This window comes from Apteryx mantelli, chromosome 27 (genome assembly GCF_036417845.1).
Source record: "Apteryx mantelli isolate bAptMan1 chromosome 27, bAptMan1.hap1, whole genome shotgun sequence".
NCBI lineage: Eukaryota > Metazoa > Chordata > Aves > Apterygiformes > Apterygidae > Apteryx > Apteryx mantelli.
Window position 1 is genome coordinate 6947202 of NC_090004.1, and position 27296 is coordinate 6974497.

General features: G+C 40.9%; 1 protein-coding gene across 1 annotated transcript in view; it reads right to left on the bottom strand.

Annotated features, from left to right (window-relative positions):
* Positions 1–27296, bottom strand: part of CSMD2 (CUB and Sushi multiple domains 2) — a 334099-nt gene that overhangs the window by 253718 nt on the left and 53085 nt on the right. Inside the window, 1 exon segment of the mRNA XM_067311607.1 lies at positions 25087–25199. Within this exon segment, the coding sequence (XP_067167708.1) occupies positions 25087–25199 (113 nt within the window).

The window sequence follows — 27296 nt, forward strand, 5'->3', positions numbered from 1 at the left end:
GGACACGGGGAAGGTGAAAAGGGACATGCCCTTAAGATTTTCATAGGCTGATCTGGGGTGGGGGAATCACATCACACTCTGTACTCTCAAAAAGTCCAAATTTACTCTCGACATGCCCTACAGGGACACTCGCAGCCTGCTTGCCGATTTAGATTGCTAACATCCACTTTGAGACCTTTGCACTGGCATATGTACTTGAGAGGGAGGGAGAAATATCCAGTCATCTTGTGTAACTGCAGTGGCTGCTAACCATCATTCACAGATCCCAGAAGGAAAAACAGAAACTAATAGCTGTTCTTGCAATCATTAGCATAGGTACCCAGTTCTAGTTATCCTGAATAAGCACCACATTCTAGTTAAGGAAAATAAAATGAGGGATGAGGGGAACTTGGACAGACCATCTATCACATGATGAATGCCTCTGGCCTTCCATTTTACTCATTAGTAAAATGGGAAAAATCATATCCTTCACTCATCTCTCCAAGGGAGAGACTGTGAAGCTTAACTCAGCAAAGGGTAGGCCCATATCCATCCAGAGACGCTCCTCTTAAGTCAATCTGAAATAACATGATGGTACAAACACTTCAAGGAGACCTTGAATATATCAGAAATTGATGCAAAGAAGTTACAAATGAAAAATCCATACACACATGCTTCAAGAATAGCATCTATTGTATAAATATTGTCATGGAAACAGAACACATATTTGCTTCAAGGACATTCAGAGGAATGCAGATTAATGGAAAGAGAAAGGACTGAGACTAGACCTAGAAAAGAAGATACCTCAAGATCTCAAAGTTGGCCTGAATCTTGTTCAGCTACAAGGGGCAAACCTGTGTGTCATTTAAATTTGACATAACTGATACATTAAAGCTGAATGCTTTAGCCTTGGTAACACAAACCTACACTGAGAAAGATCATATTGAAAGAGCTCAAAAGTAACCACAAAAATGCTATGTTAGGTTCCCACATATGCCGCTACTTTGTAATATGCCTTCACTTCTGTGAAAATGGAGCAAAGTGGGACATTTCCGGAGCACACTGAAACCCCTGGATGAGAGGATAGCGTGCTGCAGGAGCAGCAGCAGCAGCATACCCATGCATGGAAATAAAGAGAGGGGGAAAAGGGGGCATTTCAGGTGAGCATTCATCATTGAACAGCTCAAAAATCATTCCTTCTATTTTTCCCCAACAAAACCTACACCTTTACTTTTATAACTATGCTCTTTATATGCAGCACATATGTATAAGCCCTCTCTACTCTTCAGAGCAAACCCTTCTTAAACTTCAAATGGGGAGTATGGAAAGTAACCACACACACATACACGCACTCTTGCATTCTCTACTACAGACACTACAGCTGCTGGGATGAAGGCAAAGGAGCCAAATCTGTTCATTGAGGACATTTCCCTTAACCTATCTACCACAGGAGCCACAGAGAGAATTCCCAACTTCTGTGACCTTCAGTTTATGCTTTGAACATCTACCATTAGGAAAACACTAAACCTTAACGTGAACAATATTCAGCTCTTGAACCCTTCAAGTGGCCAAAACCCATCCAGGCAAAGCAGAGAAAGTCAATCCCTTCAAATTCTCACATTGGAAAAAGAAAAATTTACACAGCACATAGCTGATGTGCAACTCAATTTACAAAAGAAAAACCTCTCTGGAGCTATGCATCAGGCACACGGAAGGGAAACAACAGAAAGCCAAAGTAACACTGGAGTGGAAAAAATAGGGCCCATTGTAAAAGATAAATTAGGGGAGGCGACACATAAGCCTCATATTCAGCAACAGCTAGCTAAAGCTTGCAAGACATTCATGCAGTGGACTTTCCTGTGACTGCTGCTGCAGACTTCACTATATTGGTTGTGCTGAAGCAGATATTTTTAGACTAAAACCCTTTATGAGCTGTTCATCTTATTACTGCTTCATTCCATTCATTATATTTTTAATCATGTCCAAACAACTGAGCTATTAAATAAATTCCAAAGCAGCACAGCAGGCTGTGGCTTAAGCAAGCTAAAGATCAGAGCAGTAGGAGAGAAAGGCTACTTTGGCTGCAGATTTAACCTTCCCATTCTTAAAAGGCACAAAGCAACCGCTGGACTCAACCGCCACAGATTCAGGACCATGGTTATTTCTCAGCCCTGTCTCCTGCTGGCATCTTAAAAGATATTCAGGACATGATTTACTTTATAAAAGTTACAGACATCCCACAAAGGAGAAAGTGATACAAGCATCTTTTCAGTACTGAACTTCGCCCTGCAGAACCCCTTTGTCAACCTCCACAAGAGCAACAGTTAAGCCCTGATTTCCACCCTGCAACACTTGAAGCTTTCCAGGCTTCCAAGTACCATCAGCATCTTGTAAGCTGCCCTGATGGGAGAAATGCTACACTGCTGCGACCACAGAAGAGACACTGTACCGCACACCTTCAGCACTTACCATGGGAAATTGGACAACTTTCTAATGCTGTTTTGAAGACACCCATCCACCTGCTTCTGTAAATGAGGAAAGATTTTACCGAAATCAGGGAAGTTGTGCCACAAGTCAGAAGAAAACCAACATCACGCATTTGAAAACCAGAAGGAAAAAAAAAATACTATCATCCTACAGCACATTTCTTTAGGACTTCATCAGGCAATTCCCACAGAGGCAACAGATGTGTTTCTCTTCTTATGACACCAGTATTTGGGCGAGGCTGTCACCAAAGTAAGAACATTTAAAATCTGTGATCCTACTGATACATCCTAGGCCTTGTTCTTACTGAGGTCTACGCACATATTAAAACAACTAAAGGATGAAGGGAAAAAAAGTATTTCATAAACAAGGCCAAAGCAAACTTTCCAAGTTACAGGATCACACCCGCTGGCCAATCCTGTCCCACCTCAATTTCTCACCCTTCCAAGACAAGTAAACTAATACGATTAGTTCTTTTCAAGAGTTTTTGCTCCACAAGCTAGCCAAGCACTTTAATACAATAACCCCCCCCCCCAACACCACCTTTTCCAATTCAGTGCCCCAGACTTCTTCCAAAGAGGATTATTTCCACCAGATTAACTAAATTCCACTAGATTTTTGCCTCTAAGCAGAAAGTCTTTGCTCCTGATCCAAGGCTTCGAAACTCCATCCACACGCAGCTACATTTTTTCCCCAACTCCTTCCCCCTGCACCGACGCGGCAGGCCCCACATCAGTGCCCCCGCGAGCTCTTCACCGCCTGCAAAGCGCAGCTGGGGCCCGGGAACGCTGCTGCCTCCAGTCACACAAGTGCTCTGCGGGGCCAAAGGCAGCCCGGCCGCCAACGGGGTTTGGCTCAAGTCAGGATTACACACTGCTGGCCAGTAAAATTTTAGCTGCAAAGTTACTAGCACTAGGAAGATACTGGATGTATTCTACAGTACACAGACGCTTCACTGGAAGTTTAACAACATGCAGCATTTATATAATATTTTATATGTTCAAAGCATCATTTAGGCATTACCTGGAGCTCAGGGGCCTCATCAGTCTGGCTGGAACTCTGTTTAGAAGTAGTTCTCATGGGATTTCTGATATTAGATGCTTCACTTGTGCCAGAAATAACATAAAAATAGATTTAGGGGGTATCACAGCATGTATGCTTTCACCACAACCTACATTCTCAAAAGAACAGACTGTTTTTGAATCTCTAAGAAGTCTTTTTAATTCAATTTCTACACAAAGAGTGTGATGGTTCTTATTTTATCCAAGACACTTGTCTGCTTTCAGCACTACAGTCTGAATCAAAAGTTTCTAGGGAGAAGTAATGGTTATCATTTCTGTACACAGTTGCACCAGGCTTTGTTGTGCTTTGATTCAATGTACTTTCAGCAAGATAGATTTTTCTGTAAAGTACAAAAAATTACAAGTGGTTTGCCCACTGAGAATCTGCTTATATGTAATTACATGTTTGGAACAAGAACTCTAACATCATAAACTTTTTATTTTCACTAACTTTCTTTCCCTGGCATTGAAGTACAAAGGGAATAGAAAACGCATGAAATTCTTAATAAATGTGGCCAGGGTTCTTCATTTATAAAGATAACCTGACAGAATTGTAAACACAGCTCCTCATATCTAGCAGCCAAACTACAGAATAATGGAGCTGCCACGAAAGGGAGGGTTAATCATTGGAGACTTTATCCTGCTCTTTGCCCAGCGCTTTTGCCTGAGAGAAGGGTGAAGATGGAGAGTGCTACAACAGATCCGAACAGCAGGTGCTGTCCCAAAGCCCGCTGCCTGGTCCCTGGTCTCCCCAGGACACAACATACATGCTGCTCAGTGGATGGGACTTGTGGCATATCTACAATAATTTTAGACTAACCAAACCAGAACGTTTCAGTCAAAGTACATATATGCTGCCCAAGATCTTGCCCCTATTTGTCCGTTCACAGTCTTTAGGTTCATCCCGTTGATTCCTGCAGGAAGCATGGGACCCGAAAGGGCGCACATCCACCATACAGAGCATGGTTCAGCAGAGACATCCAAACCCATCGAGTACTGGGAGCTGCGTAGTCCCGGGAGTGCCAAAAACATCTGCAGGAACGCCCTAGCTAAGCTGTCTCTGCACAGCACAGCATTAACATACTCTTTACATGGCACTTGCTGCATAATTCTTGTGTGCCTTTTTTAATGGGAAAACACAACTGTTTAGGCCTTATAACCTTGCAGATCCATTTAAGCAAAAAAGAGAGCAACCTGGGTTTTATCTTGTACATCAACAGAATTATCAACCACATTTCAAATGCTGAATCTTTTCCCAGTGCTGATGTCAGAGGCAGAGAGCAAGAGCTTAGTTTAGCTTAGTTTCTAGATCCCAGGTTGAGCAGAGCATTGACAGCCAGAAAAATCATCTTTTGATATGCAAACTGAGCCACTGATCTGGAAGTCATTGAGAGAGAATGAATAATGTAATTTTTAGTCACTTTTCCCAGCTACAAATGCATTTTATAGTCCTCATAAGCTAAGCAAAAAAAATGGCAGTCTGTCATTTCACACAGGAGCTTCAAAGGGCCGATATTAGCTGGGTCACAACCCTCTTAAAGGCAGCGTGCCAGCAGCACGGGCTGTGCTTCCTCCAAAGCACAACCCCCCCGACTTGGATGGAGCGGTCATCCCCCGGAGCTTGGGAGCTGTACATGAAACCTGGCTGGGCCCTTTAAATGTGCCACCACTGGCAAGACACTGGCTCTACGCTGGGCTGCAGTGCTGCCCGCTGGCAGGATTATGTTTCCAAGTGGAAACCAGCTCCAGTGGGTACTCTCTCTTACAGCTCCTATACTGACCATGACACTGAAGTCTGGGTATTCTGTGTGCCTGCTCAACTCTAGTAAAGCATGCTGGGGAAAAATTCCAGTATTTTTTCATCTCACCCTCTGCATACTCAAAGCACAAACATTCATGAATGACTCATGCTGTAAGCTGAGTCTAGGTTATCTTTGCGCTCATCATCATCGTAACCTCAGCACAGATCTCCTGACTCCCAGTTTGGTCTGGCTGGATCACAAAACCCTTCCATTTTGGACAAAGGGAAACAGCTTGCATCAACACTGATGTTTTTAACCCAAAGCAAGCATGATCCCACTACCACATGAGATGGGTAAGTGGTTTGCATGGTTATAAAATGACTGCATGAAACAGTACGACGGACATTCAAGTCAAAGTCAACATTATGGTTTTGGGTCAGTCCCAGCCTTCGTAGACCAGCTTGATCTTGGAGAAACTCCATCCTTACCTATTCTCAGGGAACGCTACAACCCAAGCTGCATCACACTCACTTCTGACCTCTCAATTTCCACCAGTCTTATGTCTTCAAGTCACGAGCAGGCTACCAGCCCAAGGATGCAGACATGCCATCATGAAAACAGAAGGACAAATGAAGATGCTGGAAGATGGTTTAGAAAACACACACCCCAAAAGCATGCACAGACAACTTGGTCATATATTCACAACGGAGCACAACCGCTAAAGAGATCACTATATGAAACACGCTAGCACAACACTCACATTTCTGAGTCCTAGTAAAGATGTACAAAGCACGAGCACTAAAGCGATCAGTCTGCAAAAAGGCAAACTTTCATAGAATGCAATAACACACCACCAAAAAAAACAAACCAACCAACCTTCCAGCAGCAAGTACCCAGGCCGAACAGAGAAAGTTAGTGGACTAGAAAGGGTAGAGGGTTGGGGGGAGCCATGAGCTGGGTCCACCTTCAGAACAGGAATGGACAGAAGTTTGCAGCTTCAACTACAGATGTTCTGTGTCCAAACACAGTCATCTAAAAGTCAGATCAGCTTAGCTTATTAAGTGGGGAACTGACTATAAAAGAAAAGCAAGACTAAAAAAAAAAAAAATACTGCAGAGTTTCTTCCTCCATAAGGCCAATTAAAAACTGTCATGAAAATAATGTGTTTTTCATCAAACAAGCAGGAGTTACCATTTTCACATCTTTACCTCAAAGAGGGCACAAAGTGGAAAGTTATGAATCTTGGAGGGGGAGAAGTACATTTAGTTGTATTTCAGAAGTCACACAACGCATAAATAAGCATGTGAAGGACTAATCTTAAGAATCATCAGATAAATAACAAGGATAAGTGTTCAGAAACTAACACTTCTTGCAGCAGTAAGCTTTAATGGATTATTTGGAACTCATGTTTTTATTCTTTTTATATCCCTCCCCCCTTTCTTTTCTTGAGCTTTTGTACTAAGCTGAAAATATCTAGGCATCCCTGTTTGTGCAAGTAAGGACAGAATTGCCAAATTTCCCACCCTCCATGCTCAATTGCTTATTATCAAGAATGGAGGCCACAATAGTGGCGAAGCAATGTATATTTATATCTCTTTGGCAGAAAGATCTGTTTTGAATGAATGAGCTCACATTTTTCCCAGTTAGAAGTAGATGTGAAGAGGAGCTGAGGACCTTAAGTTTTAGAGATGGAAGAGAAAAAATGAATTTGGTAACAAAGACTGTGCTTTTCCTCGCTGTTTGGGGGTATCTGAGGAGGGTTAAGGACCATAAGATGATTTAGGGTGTTGGCAGGAAGTTTCTTGAAAAGAAAATTTTAGCAGTGTTTTCAGGACTGGAGTCTCCATTTCACTGGGACTTTATGTGTGTATGTGCCTGGAAGCGTATGTATATTAAGATGTACACAGCAGCCTTTTGGTTTGTAGACAAGATGGCAAGGCTCCAAAATGCATTAATGGCAAGTAATTTCTCATCTGGAATCACTATTCCCCAACACAGAAGTATTTGAATATGAAAATCTGCCTCATTAGGGAAGAATCTGGATTTACACCAATGTTATTAAAAATATTCATAGCTAAAATTATAAATTTACTTTTTAACCTTAGTACACATCGTGCATAAACTGCTTTTGGCCTTGAAATTGGTTGAAAAATTAGAAATCAAGAAATAGCTAGAACCTTGCTCTGAAGGGAGCAGAAGAGGAATCTGAGGAGTTCAGTGAATCTACTTGGTGCATGTTTTGCAGTTGACTCCATTGAACCAGGCCAAACGCTGGATGATATCTCCACCTGCAAAAACAGAACCACCCTGCAGCTAACACTTCTCCTACCTAGGAATTGCTAGGAGTCATAGAAGAACAACTGTACCAAACCCTGTGAAAACTGTATGAGTTAATCCTTTGAATGCAAAGGTATTTTAAAGGACCCGGTCTGTCAATCAGCTGGAGCCAAGGTGGAAGGAACACTGAAGGGAAAGAAGCAGAAAGAGATAAAACCAACTGTTTAGCTATATCCTTACAGATGAGATCTCTCACTGTGAAATTTCCAAGATAAAGCATAGCACATCACTTCCCTGAGGGCAGAAGGCAGTTGCCGTGACTTTATCAAGTAACTAGTTATAATTTTCATGCAAATAACAAGAATAATCAAGCGACTGTTTCACAGCTATGTCAGCCTGAAGAAAGTAACATCTCTGAGCTGATCAAAGCAAGCACGTGCCCTCATGGAGAGGTGTTATGGCTCATGGTGTTATCTGCCCTTCCGCAACTCCTTTGCTGCGGTGTGAGCTAAAAATAAAAAATTTCCTCTCGGGCTACTTGCAACTGAATGGGCAAACCTCCGCTACAGACTGTGCACATCAACAGCTTTCCATGAGTGCGCATTAAATTGACTGGTTGATATTCAAGGGGTCATGTGTGTGTGTCCAGTTTGTTTATTTTTACTCAATTAATCTTTGTTGGCACAGAAATCCAAACAAAATGCATTTGCCATCCCTCAAGGCAAAAGCCAAACAAGCCTGTGTGCTAAAGAACAGATGAAGCAGTTGAGCAAAGGAGGACAAGAAGATCAAGTAATCAAAATAATCAGTGAGGTACTGGGTGCTGCGTGGGAGGGTTTACTTTTTTTTTGTTTTTTAAAGCAAAGGTGGTTTTCTTATCACCTTTGATTGCTGAGCCCCAGGATAGCATCACATGAACCTGCACTTTCATATGCTTGCAGGCTTACTTCATTACTGTTTTAGCTGGAAAAGCTTCATCTTTCTAAACTGATCATGGTTGGATTTTTATTATTTTAGGAATTTGGTGGTCCCCCCACTTTTTTTTTAAACCATAAAACTCGCAGGGAATGAATTATCATTTACAACACTTAATCCTCATTAAATTTCATTGAAATACTGGGTTAAAAAATTATTAGTCCAGAGAGAGACAAGCACACACACACCCTTTCACACAGGGCATAATGGCATATTTGTCATTTCTTTCAGAAGCCAATCTAAAACCAACAGTGAATTTTATGACAGGGATACTCAGAGACAGCTAATAAAAATTTACACTTGAAGAAATAAATGCCCTAAGTAACACATTTTGCTTTCCACTTATTGTATAAATTAGATCATATACTTAACTCATACAAACTAAAGGATTTCCCTTACAATGAAGTTTATATAGCTTATGCTACTGCATTGAACTGGGTCCCAGGATGATGCAAATCAAAAACTTCAACTGAAATCATCCATTTTCACCAGCTACGCCTTGGACCATTACATTCATCACCCAGAGGAAAAATATGTTTTCTAAATGCATCCTCTTTACTGAGAGCTAATAGGATTGCCCATAGTTTGCCAGTTAAAAGGTTCAGGGTGAAGAGAGATCTGCTTTTAAGTTTATAATAGGCAGTTTTCAGAGAAACAGTCATATCTGTTCTGTCATTACATGTGTAAGTTCAGCCACATTTGGGGCTAGCATGTCATTTAAACTCTTCAGAAAATCTGGGCAAAATATATCCAATAGTTGATATTGGAACCTGATCTAATTTTCTGGAAGAGACGTTCAGTTTCATTCCCTTCAAGTGGACATTGGTCACATCAGACCAGCACTTCTAATAATTAAGCACTATTAAGGTTTTTGCTCTAAAAATGTAGAATTACTAGAAAATCATTAGGGATTAAATACTCCCAGTACAAAAGAGAATGTGTAAAAGCCTACTTTCGAGGGGGGGGGGAAATGAGCTAGTTGAAATTTCCCACCTGCAATTGGATAAGAGGGAAAAGCGTTGAAATTAAGTTTTTAATTTTCTGTGACTTTTTCCACTTTTGTACTAAAAATTCCTCAAAAACTCCAAAAATTTGTAAAAATTTCTCATTTGCCAGGGTTATCTAGCAAATGGAAACAACTTGAATGATTTTTCCTAAATATTTTAATCTGTAGTTTCTTTAGTTTAGCTTTTTTTTTAATTATTTGTTCAACTACCTGTTCTTTAATTCATACAAGCTTTAATATCATCTTGAAAAAAAAAATACATTTTCCAAGGCTTGGTAGAGCATTGTTATAAAAACATGGGTCAGATCTACTTGTACCTCTTCAAGGTGAGAAAAAGCCAAGTTATATTTATTCTGCTGTAAACTTCAGGGATTACTGATTGACAGGCCCTATTCTTACAAGTAATAATATCACTGAGCCGTTATGTGCTTGAATAATCATTGTTTTTCCCCTCTAACAGCAGGGCATCATTTATTTGGGAGACTTAAGAGCATAAAACCATAGTAACCTTTTACACCTGAGAAGTGACAACTGATAAAAATAAAGCAACTGAGATAATGCTCCAACCATTTCATCTCCAGACACATCAGTCCCTAATAATCAGAACAATAACAACAAACTCAGATGGATGACAAAAAAACAACCCATGATGCTCCCTTCTTTTAACAGCATTTCATCTCGCCATTCCTAATACTTGAGGAAAGAACCAATTTGCACTTTCTGCGCTGGTTACGCACTCGGAGACTCCCTTAACGCAGCCTGCCACAAACACCCTGAACACTGAATCATCTCGGATCTGGATGGCAGAGCAGACACCCATGTAAAAGTGCATTTTCATCTAGATATTGACAGCGTTACAAGCGCTGTCTTCTCTGCCACCTCCCTAAAACTGTTGTTAACACCCTCCTCACATAGCAGCAGCTCACGCTCTGAATGAAGCATCGCTGCTCTTGCCTCACCCCAAACGTCTATACCTGGCATTTTCCAGACGCGTGAGCTGCAGACACATTTAAGTAAATGCCTTTTTCCCTACTCATTTTCCAGATATGGCAATCAATACCAAGAATTCTACAGGCAGTTGATAATTAGGACATGAAGAGAATATTAAATTGTGAAAAAAATCCTTTCCACACACACATATACAAATATGCATACACGCACACAGGCTTTCTATTTATACATAGGAAGCCAAACCGTACTCGACATACTGCACGTTTGCACGAAGAGCTCTTAGGGTAAGACATGAAGCACCTAATTTTTTTGTTCCTTGACCCAAACCAAGATGATGAGCAAAGATCTCTCCTTTCCAATAGCACAGCGATGAAAGTGGAAGTGAGCCAACCAGGAGCAGCCATAACTAACTCATCAGACCAAGGTAGCCAGCACTAATTAGCTATTCAGCATTCGGTGGGAAGATGGCCAAGCAGGAAAAGCAGACGGGTGCTCCCGTGTGGCCCCTGTGCATCTCGGGGAAAGGACACCATCCCGCAGAGGAAAGAGCTCCATCCGTGAACCACCGCAGTTCCTGGAGCGCCCCAGCAGTGCCCATGAGCAGCAATTAGAGGCACAAACCACCATACATGACCAGCATCCCTCAAGGATTGTATTTTGGCGAGGGACAGCCACATCGGTCTGCGTTTGACTACGATTTGGGGTCTCACTAACAACATCCAACGCGAGTAAATCATAGAGGATAAAGCAGAGCAGCACAGGAAAGGACCCTCTGCCATGTTGATCCCTTAACACGCACTGTGGACACAATTTACTTTCACTTTAATTTCTTTTAACCTATATTCAGTTTGCCAGAGAGAATTGCTCAAGTCCTGGATCTGCTTTGATATTTCACAACAAGCCTCCACTGAAGTAACCAATTCTTCCAAGTGAACAGCAGCATACATCCTCCCAGTTGCACACAGCTGTAAAGCAAGCGGGGTCCCATGCTCTGAAGTTTCAAAATTCTAAATTTCAGGTGAACACAGCCTGCACAAAGGGATATGTTGTGGAGGGAGAGAAAGAGGAGGGGCTTTTTTCTATTTTTAATCTTAAAAAGCTGACAACTACTCATACTGCTTGCTTAATCAAAATATTATTCAAGATGAGAATGCATGGTAATCGGAGAGACAGATAACCATGTAGTATGTGCGCTCACTTCTGGAAGTGGAGATAAAGTTAATTAAATACTCATTTAATTTGAATTAAGATGGATTCACTCTACCTGAGCTGATCAAAACCTAAAATGAAAGGTATACCGCACACAGTAGTTGCCTTTTGTTATTTAAACTTTCCTGAAGATGCATTAATTGTGCAGTCTAATACATACACACAGGCCTTTTCCCCATCATCTGCTTTGGCTCTTCTCAGAAGAGAAGTTCTCTTCTGCTCCAAAGAGTCAAGCAGTGACTAAGCAATAGGAGAATCTTGTCCTGTTGCTGGGTGGACAGAATCAGTGCTCAAAGAGCTGTTCAGATGCACAAGTCACCTGTATGACACCACGCAACTCCTGAGCTCTGCATACACCTGAGGGAGGGAAGAATGAAGAAAAGTGATTTAGAAAAGGAGACGGAAGAGGCTGAAGGCAGAGAGGGAACAAACACTAAGAACCACCTACATTCCCACCCAACGTCAGGGCAAGAGTGGAGCCAAGGCAAACCTGAACACCGATCTCCTTGCATTAGATCAATTCATCACCCCAAAATACCATACTTTCAGCTTAACAGCTCAGACCTCTGAATGCCCAGAAAGAGAGAACGTTTCTGTCCCCCAGCCATGACATCCCACCTGCTGCCCACGTCCCAGGCACCTGAACAGAGGACTGAGGTCCTTCCACTTTTCTTTCTCCTCACAAGGAGCCACCAGGAGTCACCAGCAAATCAAAGTTTAAGCTACTATCTAACACGCAAAAGCCAGAGAGAGCTGGGCTCCTGCACTAAGACAGGCCCAGCAAACTGCTTTGAAGTTATTTACTTATTTATAGCCAGGTTCTACTTGGACAGATGACATTTTAATCTCAAAGCAGTAAAGAAATACTGCTGGGTAAAGAAGAGGGGAAGGAATTACCATCCACAGGCTAGGTGGATTTGAACGGATTGAGAGGAGATGTCTCATAGGAGCTTAGATCCAATCAGCACATGTCAGAGGATTTTGTGGGATAGGTTTTCTGTTAGGCAGGCAGGTCGGCTTCCTTTCAGTCTCTCTGCAAACCGCTTTCTGTTTCCACCCATTACTACTATGAACAAGATGACCAGTTCAGGGCAAGCCACTAAAAGCAATGCTGGCCACCCAGATCAGCTCCTCTTTTTCTGCAGTAATTGTTTTGCCTGCATAAAAGGCAACTGGTCTCCCACTAATGGATAAAGAGCTTAAAGCTAATTTCTCATATCTAGATTGCTGCACATAAATAGTTTTAGTTTAGATTCTCAGCAATCCCCTTTCAAGTCAATCTGATCTGCAAATCTGATAGGAGATTTATGTGCCTAAATCAAGACGAAGGCACACAAATACTCATCCCAGTGAACAAAAACATTGACCACTTAAAGCAGTTTAAGATAATGAGGATTCTCAGAGCAAAAGTCTCAGCAGACAGACAGGTCTCTCTAGCTGCAGATCTGATCCCAGCATTTCTTTCCCAATTGATAAATTTTATAACCTTCCACATTATATTTCAGAAAGCAAGTCCCCTGTCTTATGAACAGAGCCATCGCTTAAAAACTATTTTAACCTGCCCAAACAGGAAGTAAAAATAAAGACTAGGCCACTATACTAAAATATATCCCCAAAACTTCACAGAGAAGAGACAGCTGAGAAACCACAGTGACAGAGAAAGCATTTCCTAGATCATTACTAGAACAAGTCCAACATACGTTTTGTTTATGTCTCAACCGCAGTCAAATTGAGAGACAAAATGACCAAAAACCTCCTTAACACTGACTATAATTAGAAGACATCAGCCAATTCTAACTATGAAAAGAAACTCCCAGCTTTTCAAAAGCTGTTTCTAATTCCCACAGCCTCAATCCATTGATGAGATATAACTGGGAACCCAACATTCGGAGATAAATAAAACAAAACAAAAACAAGACTAAGCAGCTGCATTCGGAGGGTTTTTCAGACATCCGAGATGCTATCCTCAGCACCTCACTTCATTTTTACAGCTACCATGGTCAATACCTGCTCAAACACATTGTGCATGTGTAAGGATCAAATGGTAATGAAGGACAGACAAGCCTTTTAACCAAATTGGCTTGGCAGTAAGTCTGCAATTTTCTCACAGCTCATTAGTGGTGACTTTTTATGGAAATGTATGCTGAAACAAAACCAAACGCAACTAACGACTACATGTTCTGCAAATAGATTCCTTGATTGAAAAGAACATGGTTATTATATGCAAAAGCAAAAAGAGCAAGAAGGGAGGAAAAATGAAGGTCTGACAAGAAAAAAAACCAACAAGATCACAGCCTGTTTTAAGATACCCTTATGCTGCAGTTCAGAGATTCAGGTACTGATTTTCAATACCCTTCACACAGCCTTTCACGTACACCAACACACAGCTCTGGCAAACACACCCAAAGCACAAACTAGAACTCAGTAGCACTCATTTTAATCTTAGCTCTTCATGCAACTTTTCCAGTATATTCCAGTCATTAAAGCTCTCCACAGTTTCACTCATGAGATCCTGGCACACATCTGTCAATAATCCTGATGAGCAGCTTCAACTTGCTAAGCTTGTCATTCAAAGAGCACAGTTAGAATATCTCAGCCTAGCTTTTCACATCCACTTTTCATCCTGTTTCCATTGCCAGAGAATGGGAACCTCATTTGTTGAGATCAACATAACAACTGCTCTGAAACATAGGCAAACTCATTGCAACAGCCAACTCAACTTTCATTCCTCAGGATTGGAAGGTTCTATAGAGCTGGTTCAGCTGCTTTCAAATTCCAGGCAAAACTGACTCTTCAGCCATGAAAGGATGAACAGTCTTAATGTTCAGGTGTTAGCTTGGGTCACAGAAGATTCAGTGTTGCCCCCAGACTTCCTGCGTTACTTTAGGCATGCTACTTTTCTTTTACCCTTTTACCGTAGGTGATCAGGACAATGGGACAGGGACCTCCATTTTCAAATGCCACGAAAGCAGAAGGAGCAAATTCTTTAGCATTTTCTGCACTACTTCCATGCATTTTTCTCCAAAACAGGCTGATCAGAGTAGCTGTGCTGTGAAGGGTGTAGCAGTGGGACCCCTCTGACAACAAAAAGTCCCCATATTGTAGCTGAGCAAGCATCACTTGCTGTTTGCTTAAATGCTTAATACCAGGTCCTATTTGCAAAGCATTATTATTCTTCCCTTCCCGCGTTTGCACTGATTGATCTCATTTACATATGCAAATCAAATGCCAGTATGAGATGCTTAATATTCCCCCATTTTCCTTTGGTGCTGCAGAAACAAAGGTCAATAGTCTCACTCCATCTTCTAGTATGTTTGGGGAGGGGGAGGGCTTCTAGCTGATTCGACAAATACTAATGAGCTTCACTGCTTTCAAGTCTTAAAATCAATTAGTAGTATATCAAGGCAGACTTGCTGGGAGCTCCTTTTAAGTAATAAAAATCTTTTGTATAGGGGAAAGAAAAAAAAAGAATAGGAAGTTTGGTGATTCTTTACACAGGCCCCCTGGGAGTTGCTTTAATCTGAAGTCATAATGGAAAGCAACGCATCTGCTGGACTGTTTATTGAAACAGGGATTTACTCTGCCATTTTTGCTGACTGCAACAGAGAAAGTAGTAATGGTATCTGGAAAACACCTGGTCTTTATTATAAGTTTTTATTATTAAGCTTGGACATAACTAATCTCAAGGAACAAGACCATACAGTGCTCTCATTTGAACAGCATTAACATACACGCCAAAAGAAATTGAGAGGAGCGTATCCACATCCACTAAATGTCTGCCCGTGTATTTCATGACATCAGTCTTATGCTCCAACTGCACCTTGCTTGCATTGACATCAGGGTATAACTAGATCATGGGCAGAGCAGTGACTCTAAGCTGTTCACCTTGTCACAGCACAAAACATCCTACTGAGTAGCAGAGGTGCTCCAGTATTAATAGCAGCAAGATTCAAGGAACAAGCACTGCCACGAGAAGCTGCATCATCAGCCTAAGCAAACAAACAGTCCAAAGGTCCGTTCTCCTACTCTGTGCAGCTTCTACAAATCACCAGGGCCCAAAGCTTGCTGCTTGGTAAAGCCAACAGCACAAACAGCAGCAGCCATGTAAGCTACTTCACTTGCAGCAATCAGGAGAGGCTCGTCTTATCCAAAGCACAACTGAATCCTAGCTCACGACAGAGCTAATTTCAGCTTTATGTACCAGGAGGTATTCACACCTGAACACTGCCCACACCTAAAGCAAAGTGCTCTGTTCATGAACTAGTGTGAGCACCCTAGTCAACCTCCTGGCACTCCCAGGGAAACAAAGAAGCCATCACAGCTATTTACATTTATTTCTTCCTCTTCTAATCTAGATTTTTGCTTTATAAGGGCCTGACTACCTGATGTAGTGCCCAGTTCATAAACACTGCAAGGACAAAAGCCTGGTTTATTTGCTTGATTTTACTTCAGCAAATTTATTGGCCATCATCTGCAAGTATCAGACTGAACAGCAATTGCATGGTTTTCTGCCAAGACTGAAAAATAATCGAGTCACCACTGTCACACCAATTTGCCATTCATTTCCCTTTTCAAGGCTGAAATACCACTGCCACTGATGACGGGTATACACTCTGACCATGAGACCAGTTTTATCCCTTGAACTGAAAGGAGTAAATAGAGATAGCTGGAAATAAATAGCAAAACAGGGTTTACAAACGAACTTTTGATTTCTCAGGTGTTTTTCCCTCCTGAGAAGTTGTTTATAAAACAATTATTCTTGTTTAAATTGCTATTTACAATTTTTTTAAACTTCGTTTTAAACACATCACAAATAATAAATCCAAGAAAGAAATATCCAGACCATGCCTGTGTATCTACTGTCAGGATGACAGCAGTTCTTCCAGTGCTGGCCAGCAGTAAAGGGTAACAAGAAGCACTAGCAGGAAGGGGCCAGTTTGGGATATATAGCCCAGCTGGCAACTTTGACCAACCAGATCCATTACTATTTCTCTCATCAAGTTTGCATCCACTACACCAAACATGACTGAGCAGATGAGCTGACTGTGCAAAATCACTCATTTCCAATATGCATATGGTACATTAAATGAAACAGTAGTTGCACATTGTCAACAGCTGATGACAAACAGGGACACAGTTACAGAGTTGAGATATTCTGGAGAAATTCCAGAAAGCAGCAATAAAAAACCTGAAACCATATGATATGCAAACCTATTGCCAACCAAAAGTTTTTAGGTTAGGGAGAAAACACTTAATTGCATAAAGAATCAATCCAATGCTATGCTTTAAATCTAATTATAAAACTACTTCTCTTCCAGACACTAAACTGTGTAAAACAATCCTGTCACTCAATATTATTGACAACACTGCATTGCCTTACTGCTTATTTGGTATCTTGGTTTATCAAGTAGTCCAAATACTAATACTTTGCAAACAAGAAGCAAATAAAAATGTACCATGCTGACTGAATAGCTGTATGGTTTGGCAGAGCATTCACAGCACTCTGTGCGTGCATTCAGAAGTGCAGTGTTATGAACCCAAAAATGAGCGCACCGAACATCAAGCAATGCACAGCTTCCTTCCCCTCCTCGCCTCCCCACGGCACCCGCTTCATCTCAAAACCGTGGCAGATGTTCTGACACAGAGGAGAGGGTAGGAGAGCTTCGCGGCTGGGCTGTGTTATCCTTTAACCGTTTACCAGACAGCGGCACTGCCTCCCTCTTCAGCCAGGCTTGAGCTGCTTCTTGCTTCCTTCCAGGTTTATTGCTTCTGGACAGGCAGCAGTAAGAATGAAAGGGATAATATGCATTTTTCGCTCCTGCCCTTTCTTTCAGGCATAATACTCTAAGATAACCGTGTTTTTCTTAATTCTCATATATTAAAATGGATTGGGGCATTTCAGACATAGAAATATCAAAATTCGAACACTATTGGTGGAGTCCTTGTTTTGTTTCTAGAACCATCAGTTTTTACAGCCATTTGGAAACAGCAATGTGAGCTAATACAACTCATCTGCAAACCCACCAGGCTATAACCATTAACAAGGGTAAGGTATAGTGAGCATAACTACTGCTAAAAAGCGCGCGGAGCCAGCACAGCCAAACTACGGGCTCAGCTGCTGATCCCCTTGGCTAGTTTGAATGCTCTAAGCAAGTTACTGCAGCAAAATAAGCTCTAATGTAACAATTTTTGGTACACAGAATTAGATGAAAACTCCTGGGCCATCTACTACTGTCCTCTGCTATTTCATTTCTTCTCCATATGGTGGGCTACGTATGAAAATTAATACAAATTATTTTTAAAGTGGCTTAGCTAAACAGCATTCAAACCTTGGATAGGCACTTATTCAGAATTCAAATTATTCTAATTCTATTTAATTTAATTCGCTTTGGAAGTGAATCAGCTCATGAGTTGCCTTGTCCTGTCTGACCTCACTCACTGCTCCAACTCTATGACTGGAAAAGCATGTTGACTCGCCTAAAGAATCACGCCAGCTTCTGCCTCTGAGCTCTGGCCCTCACTGTCCCTCAAACACGGTTACTTTTCGTTGCTCCTTGGGAAAAACTCTGCAGATGCTTGATCCCCAGAACTAAAAAAAATTTTCTGAATTTGTGCACTGTGCATCTCATTCATGGTACCTCTCAAAATTTGCTGATGTTGTTCACAATAATTCTTCTCCCATCCAGAAAAAGCAGAGTACTCTGTCCACAAGGAACTCTGAAGAAATTTTAAAACAACAGAATATAATTGTCTAAATGGTGAGACAACATGAGGATGCTAGTCTGTACACATTTATCATCTCAACACTTACACCTACACTACAGGGCCTACAGATCACAGATACTGAACAACTCGGATTGTGTATCTGAAGCTAAGGAAAGCAGCTGCAGAAGCAAAACAGCAGCAATTACAGTCACAAATACAATTACAGTCACAGTACAAATTTTCTTTTTGCTTTTTAAAGGAAGTCATGCAATGTCATTAGATTCACTACTAACTTGGTGCAATCCACTGACTCACCAAAACTATCTCCATCAGCATCCCAGGATTTCCCAAGGTCTCCCTCCCCTTCCAAGGTCTGACTCTAGCATCACCCAACTTAGCTTGCAAGATACAGAGGGAGGGAGACAAAGCTAGATCTTTTGTAGGTCACAACTGATACTAAAATTAGGAAGTATAGTAAACAAAAGGATAAAGCAGAAAAACAAAGAGAACTGCCATTTTTAGCAACTTAGAGGCAAGGTATCTTAAACACAGAAGATAATGAAATGACTAACCACGAAATGCAAGAACAGCTGACTGAATGAGAGGTGAAGGACTACATCTATTAAAACAGAAAAGTTCTAAAAGGTATTGCAAACAGTCCTTAGAAGCTTTATGCCAGACATTCAACATGCCTTATACTAATACAAACCAAAGTAAAAGGAGCCATTAAAAAGTCAGTACATTCTGGCATCAAGATCTGCACATTCAACTGCAGGGCTATTTTGTTTTTGAACACATTAAACCATCTCTTGCAGAGATGCAAACAAAGAAATATCAAGCTTCCAGAAAAAAGCAGCAACAGAGCAAGACTTGACAGAGTTTTCATCCTTCCCACTGCCATCAGAACACGGGTTCATCAGTAGTTTGCTGCAACTTAGGATTCATATTTATTTGTCTTGGTCTGAAAAAGGAGAAAGGTATCAATCCAGTAAATTTATCAAGAACTCAGTACGTCTCAGATTATGACTTAGGTATGGAGAGAACTGGGACCTAGCTGGAGTTTTAAATGAGCCCAATATGGTGTTCACTCACAAGGCAAATTAGCGTAAAAAGTACATTCAGCTATGGCTTTAAAAATTTCAGTCTATTCAGTACTATCCTGGCAGCTCTGAAATTTATTTACACAGATGAAAAACATGCTTTGAGCAGCCACTGGACAAGCATGAGTCACCATGGAACCTCAAACTGGCCCACAGAAACATGCAGCCACAAATGGTCTCCTGGTAGCTCTTCCCAGCCATTTTCACCACCCCTCCACATAAGCATCACTTGAAGCCTTTGAGGCTCTCTGGACCACCTAACAGCTTTGACCCCACCAGTGTCAACTGCAAGCAACCAGGACTGTAATAGCTAAATTGCTACTGAAGAGCTTTCTTGCAGCCAGTGACTCCTATCTGAATCACCAGAACCCAAGTCTTAGTTATAGGACAAGTAGACTACAGTCAAATTTCAAAAGCTCCAAGTTATATATCGAAGATCCATTTTCAAAAGACAATGGACTCGGACATTCAAATTTCTACACTTGGCTCTTTAAAAAATGGGATCACCATTCCCAATTCAACAGAATTCAAAAAAAAAAATTTACTTCTGCAAGGCCTTGGGAATTCCCAAACCTTTCTTTCAGACACCTGCTAGTCTTGATCATAATTAGAAGATGATTTGGACAGCTATCATTTGTGCAAAAATCTTGAATACTGTGTTTCCAAAGACGGAGACAAACCAAACTGTTTGATCTGACTTCCGTTAATGGGGCAACCGCTACTGTAAAGTCAAATGGGGAAATGGAGACATGAAGCAGTTAAGCAACTCGTGCACAGCAGCAATGCATCCACAGAGCAGAGTCAGGTGACCTAGCTCAGGTTTAGCAAAAGGATGGGACAAAGAGGGACAAGAACTGGTTTTTGTCTTATCTAAATACATATATGCACAGCTCCACAAACAACCCTCTGAAGAATGAGATATTTGCGCTCAAGAAAGAGGAGGGTATTTATTATGGAGGAGAACAGTACCATTTACTGGGGGTTGTTTCCCTCTGTATTTAAACGCTTCTAATTTCTTAAAATGAGCAGTGTTCTTCGAGGCATAATTGTTTCTTTTCAATCAGGCACTTAGTGTTTGCAGCTATCAAATTTGTCACAGCTGTAATCAAACACCATGTCTTGAGAAGGAAAATCTTCACCTACTGTTAAATCTCATCGCACTGCATAGCGCTGTTTCTGTAGCAAAGGACTCGAGAGCCCACGAGGCCCCGGTTCATTCCAGGGGCCGAGTTTCCAACTGAACTTGACTGTTCACGAAGGGCAGGAGGGCACTGCGGATGGAAGGCCCTACACGGCCCTGAAAAGTATGAAGTTTCATTAAGCTCACCTCTGTTTTATAGCATAGCTCTCTTCAGTCATTAAGTGATAAAGAGCACATGTTGGTAGCATTTTTTAATTCCCCTGCTGTTTTTCACACCCTCAGGACAAACTAAAAGGCAGCCAAGAGGTAATGGTTTAAAAATAATAAAGTAATTTTATTTTACATCCAGATTAAGAAACTCAAAAACCCACCCTCTATTCATCATGAACTGCTATTGGCATTATTGAGAAAATTATGTGGAATTTCTACCAATTTTCCACTTATTGCAAAAGGCTCGCTCAATTTATTTTAAATGCCACCTTACTATGTATTCACCAGGTGTACGGTAGCAGTGATTGCAATTAATTGCACACTGCAGTCCCAGGCATATACCTTAATATTAGCCTCTCAAATATCTTTCAGGGGAAGCAAAAAACAGAAGCACTGGTCACTTTTGTACATGAAGTCTCAAGGGATAATTTTCACAAGATGAGAAAGTTAAGATCCACAACCTTGCAAAATTTGAACTTAGATTATTTATAGCTGTCTCCATTTAGAAATTCTCCTGCAGTTGAAATGCAAGACTCTCCATAACAGCTGCTTGGTATTTTTTGAGAACAATAATTTAGTCACGCACAAAAAATAAAATCCAACAGTCTGAGGGTGTACAAGGCTAATTGTGAAATCATGTTGAATTCACGGGACAGTTTAGCAGAAAAAAACAAATTTAAGAATGCTATAAGCATGAATGCACGTAATTTCAATATTTTCTAAATCATACATTTTGAAATGAAGCTTCGTAAGCGCTGCTTATATTTAGTAAAAGAATCCTTAAAATAAAATTTTTCCTTCAAAGTAGTCTATTTAAATGGAAATGAAGTTTCCTCTGTTTTCGTTTCAGTAAGAAAGCGTTGACTGTTTTTCATTCCTAGTCATCCTGAAATGATTCCCCCCACTCTTCTTTCCAGACCATCCAATTAACTACAAACAATTTTTTGTGCAGACATAATTATGTTTCCTCTCCTAGGCTGTGATATTGCTGTGGGTTTTTCAATATTTACAATGCTTTACTTCTTCTGTATACAATTATAATGTGAGCTAGAAAAAGGAAAACAGGAGTTCTGGATTCCACTTCATGGGTTTGCCCTTCTTTCCACTAGGACAGCGATCAAGTGGTTTAAGTGCATAGATTTCTCCAATCTGTAAAATGGGGATGATAATTATTTGGAGATCATCAGTTTAGGAACTAAACAATGCTGAAGATGAAACTATGTTATGTGACTTTATGATTTACTTCCACTGCTATTTTATGCTTTACTGCATGAATGTACGTAAAAACAAAGACACAGTGATTACCTGATCTGTCTACCTGCCTACACCAGCTTCTGAATGCCACATGTGCTTTCATGAATTCAAATTCATAACACCACGTATGACAAGGAGCAATTCTAACCTTATTCTACAACACGGAAATTGGGAACCCAGACTATGCGACTAACACAAGATCATGCAGAACACCTATATGCCATAACTGGGAACACAAAAGCTAAATCTCTAAAGTTGGGATCTAGTGCCTTTAACCAAGAGATTCTGCATCCTTGATAGCATTATCTTTAGTACTCACTTTGCCTATATGTACTTAAAGCAACTCTAAAATGTTCTCATAGCACAAACATTTTTTTAACAGATACTGCTACCACTGCGCACAAGTGCTCCTTTTTAGTCAGTGAAATGTCCAGCTAAAGCGTGTGTCCTGAAATAAGCAGAAATGAAAAAACGTATATGAAGGCATCAGCAGGAAATGTCTGTGTTGTTTTCTTTGCAAGAAATTGCTTGTTAAAAGAGATTTTATCATGCCAACATCATACTAACTAGATAAGTTAGGAAGATCGTAACTTAGATAAAGCCAAACTTAATTTACTTATTTCCCAGAGGATCAAGGTAGAGTAGACATCAGTGCAAATACAACATTTCTGGAGCAGTGATGCCTGCATCTATGTATTTTCTTCCTGTCCTTAAATTAAGAAAAAAGTTACTGAGATCTTTTGTTCCTATTTCAAAATACTGCTTCTTTTGGTGCATTTCCCACTGATTGCTTAGAGGGAGGAGGCGAGTAATGAACATGCTTTGATAGCAGACCATAAAGGAGCCATTTACAGCAAGGATTTTGATGCATTGTTCTGTTTTTAAACATGAATTATCGAATCACAAGCTATTCACTGAGTTGTAGATTACCAATGAACTGAAACAGCATTACAGCAACAGCGTGTTCTCTTTGATCAAAAACACAGTTATCTCCTCCTCTACTCTTAACTAACAATAGTCCAAATAGTGAACAAGTAGCCTGTTTGGAGGAAGGCTCAGAGCGACACCATTAGCAAGCCTGCCCCTCTAGCTCTGAAGAGGGAGCTTAATTTACAGCAATGCTCCCTGTCATTCAGGTTAAGTTTTGAGTACATTATCCTTTTATTCCTGGAAGATGCACTCAGTTACCTCTTTTGGATCCCTGGTATATCTGCGGCTACTCAGTCATACTCCCCCTGTCCTCCCTTTTTGCCCTTAAAGACAGAGCAAAGGAAGCCAGAAAATATAGGAAAAATAGCATGAGATGACATGATTTTTGTGATGCACTGGAGAAAGGAAGTAGCCAAGAAACCAATATTGCAAAACAGCCGCTCTGCGGCTGCACTGCGTTTCTAGTAATACACACCAATTACTACAACTTACCCAGTGATGGAGGAGTGATGGAGACTAAAAAAGACTGAGCTGTACCCAGGAATGTCACTCTTGGACAGCAGTGCTTTGGAACTGCACTTACTGTTACTTATAAAAACAATCTTATGTTCCTACAGGGTGGACTACACAGAACAACAGAATTTTTTTCTCTCCTGCTCTTGCTTCTGAAAACCTTTTATGATTCCACTAAAATTAAATCTGTGTGTAGCTTTTGAATACATTACCTAATTACACTGAACATCACTCACTTCCCTTCTTGAAATACAGCATCCCTAAGCTCTTTTGTGTCTTCTATTATGGCAACAACCATCCGTCTAATTGAAGTAATCCTTGGGAGATGATGACTCAATAACAGGTTTTTGAGCTGTTGCTGTTTTTTTTAAAGGAGGAAAGTGCGTCTGGGGAGGGGGACTCATCTCTAACATATTCCAGATGTTTCCCACACCTGTCCTCCCAGCAGAACTCACCACCCTCCTACGGCAAACATACCCACCTGCTGGCATAGTCAACCTGTGCTTGTCTTACCTTGAACACTTTAAATTGCATTTAATATTCCAGCAGACCAAACACCTAAAAAAAATCAAGGAAGTTCAGGCAGAACGCACTCTAGTTTCCAAATGCTGGTCATATTTTCCTGTAGGCGTTATGATTGACATGTTATAACAGAGATTCTGCAAACGCACATGGGATCTCCCTTTTCTCACCTACACTGCTGTCCTCACCTATCCTGACAGCCTCCGTGCATTACCCAACCAAAAGCATCCCCAGCAGGCACCTACCCAGTGAATAACAAAGCTCAATCTCCTATGAGATGAACTTTAGAATAACTAGGGGAAGGTGTTAAAAGACCTGCTAAAACACTGATCACTTAAAGAATAATAAAAATGTCTTAGCACCACCGACACCTCAGGGCAAGCCAAATTTTTAATCAGAAGTTAGAGTACTTAAACAGAATTCCCCTGAACAATCCTCAAGTGTAGAAAACATTAGAGACTAAGAACATCATCTAAATGATGGCATCTGCTTTGTTTAATACATTGGGTAATTGGCCGGTAGGACTTATTACCAAAAATTACCGTCACGGCTGATAGCTCTGAAGGACTCTAAAGAAAAACATTTACATGAATAGGGACAACATTCTAGGTTCAATGATTAACATAAATGTAACTCAAATTTTAATTATAACATGGTTAACCTGTCATTTACTCAGCAGTACCGACTCATAGCATGATCATGATCTTCCTTCTAGTATAAACAATTCTTTAATGAATTCAATGACTTCCATTGATAGAGGTCCAAGATTTTCTGAAGCTACCAAGACTTCACATGATTCTTTATTCCACAACACAAACCACTTCACATTATTTATGACAAAAGATACAGAAGGTATGTTGTAGAGAAATTTAAACACCTAGGGAAGCAGGTGCAAGAAAAAGAGAAATGAAGAATGAGAAAAGAGAACATGTAGGAAAGAAACACACTGATCTCAGTGGCTCACATCCTACCAAAAGCCAAAGACAGGTGAGATCCAAGATACAATTACTGAACTGGGCAGACTTACCTTCATAGTTTGCCTGGAAGCCTTGAGCACTGACCGCATAATCGCTCACAAGCCATAAGGACAGCACAACCCCTGTACTCACAATAGGAGCAGGCAGCTGGAAACCCGTTAACCTGAAAGAAATCAAGAGAAAGGTTACACTCACCATTTCTGCCTCCGACCTGCTGGCTAGAGTGGGGCAACTGCCACTTTGGCCAATACGCCATGGCCTAAAGGGGGGAGCATCACAACTGAAAAAAAACAGACTGGTACAGCTTGAACTCGAGAGCTGTTCAGCTAGTGCTGGGCAAACCCATCCTCTCTGCTTAGACGACACAGAGCAAGGCTTTTAACACATTCTGCTTTACCAGAGCTCCTATTAATACATTTCTTTCAATGATCACATTTTAAACCACTCTCTGCTTCACACGTTGTGCACTAGCAAATCTGTCTGCTCTGCAGTGCTCTCCTGTCATACGCCACTGCAGCAATCAGAGCAACAGGAGGCAGGATCGCAGCATGCTGACCCCCGGCTCTATCAGCTCCGTGGTCTCTGAGCCCTCTGGAATAACTGTACCTATCCATGAAATGGGATCAACGCTTAAAGTTTCTGAGTGAGCCTGAGACATTATTCAATAATATTTATAACACATTCTGAAATCCTTGGAGTAAAGGCATTAGATAAGGGTCTCCATCATTATACAAACTACATTAAATTGAACACTTAATCTAAAATAGCAGGAGAGAGCAGGCAATAAAACTGATATTACCAATTAATTAAAGACCATCAGGGCAGCTGTCTTCAAAGAGTGTTTGCTCTGTAGTTTTACAAAGGAAAAGGTTTGAATTAAGATTCTAGGAATCCTCCCCCACCCATTATACTGAGCCTACAAGAACCATCCCAAGAGTGGCACTTTTCATCCTACATCTCAACACATATCACAGTGAAGACTGCAATCACTAATTCCTCCTTACTCACTTAGGAAACCAAAACCCAAACTAGTTTGCACAAAATGACCCAGTAGTTGTACTGTAGCAATAATATAGACATACACATGTCCACAAACAAGTCAAAAAATAGAACTGTATAAAAAGACAACAAGCCTAGGAAACGGACCGAAGACGACATTCCTGAACCCCAGACACTGGGCGTCTCTTTTCCTTCTCCCCACCCTTGCAAACTGACTCTCAGAGCTAACTGGCAATTGCTAATTTTATTACAAAAGTTTGTCTGGTAATATTTTTCAGCTGGCATTATAGGATCCCAGACACTAAATCCCTGACACTATATTGACACAGCCCAAGAACAGCTAATGTACGTTTCTGACAAACAGTTACAGTTTTATAACTTATAATCCTTCTCCTTGCACTTGGCTAAGGTGATTTACATAACAGATTTACATAAGGAACCTTTTTTTAAACCACTCGTTAAATTCTTGCCCGCTATTACCAAGGGCAGATTCAGACACAATGCCCAATGCCTAATAACTGTCCTAAAACCAGACTAACAAAAACGTAGAAGCAGTAACTGAGGGAACTCATTGCCATATGATAAGGTTGATGACTGCCACATTTGAGATGAAGAGCATACAAGTCATATCATGAGAACAAATTACAGGATAAATGGGATACTTTAAAGAGAGAGAGCAACCTTAATGCATCAAGACATAAGCCAGCCCCTATTCCCTCCACTCCACCAACAGTAAATTTAGTTCTTACACATATACACAGAGGTACATTCACTTCTCTCCATACAGCAGCTAGTCTTTCATATAAGGAGGACGTAAGACCACTGATACGCCTAGCCCAATCCCTTAGGAAATACCTATAAATAAACTTTTCATTCAGAGAATTTCCTCTCCTCACATCTTATATGGGATGAGTGAAAAAGAACCCATAGACAAAACCAGCTCCTTAATTTCTGAGGCCACCATCCTCTCTCTCTGGCCATGGGATCAGGCACTAGTACACTGAAATTTCCAGCCCAAACAATTTCTCCTTAAAGTAGGGAGGGCTACTGGCCAAGGCCCCCTGACAAGTTCCAGAGTCAGTAAATGGACTTCCCCTATTGCTTTTACTCTAGTCCTAATTTAATAAATATAAATACTCTGCCAAATGCATTGAACCCAGAATGACTAATGCAATCAGACATGCTACGCCCAAGAACCTTACTAAAGCAAAATTTCTAGTTAACAGCAAAATTCATGCACTTGATAACGATAACAGTCAAG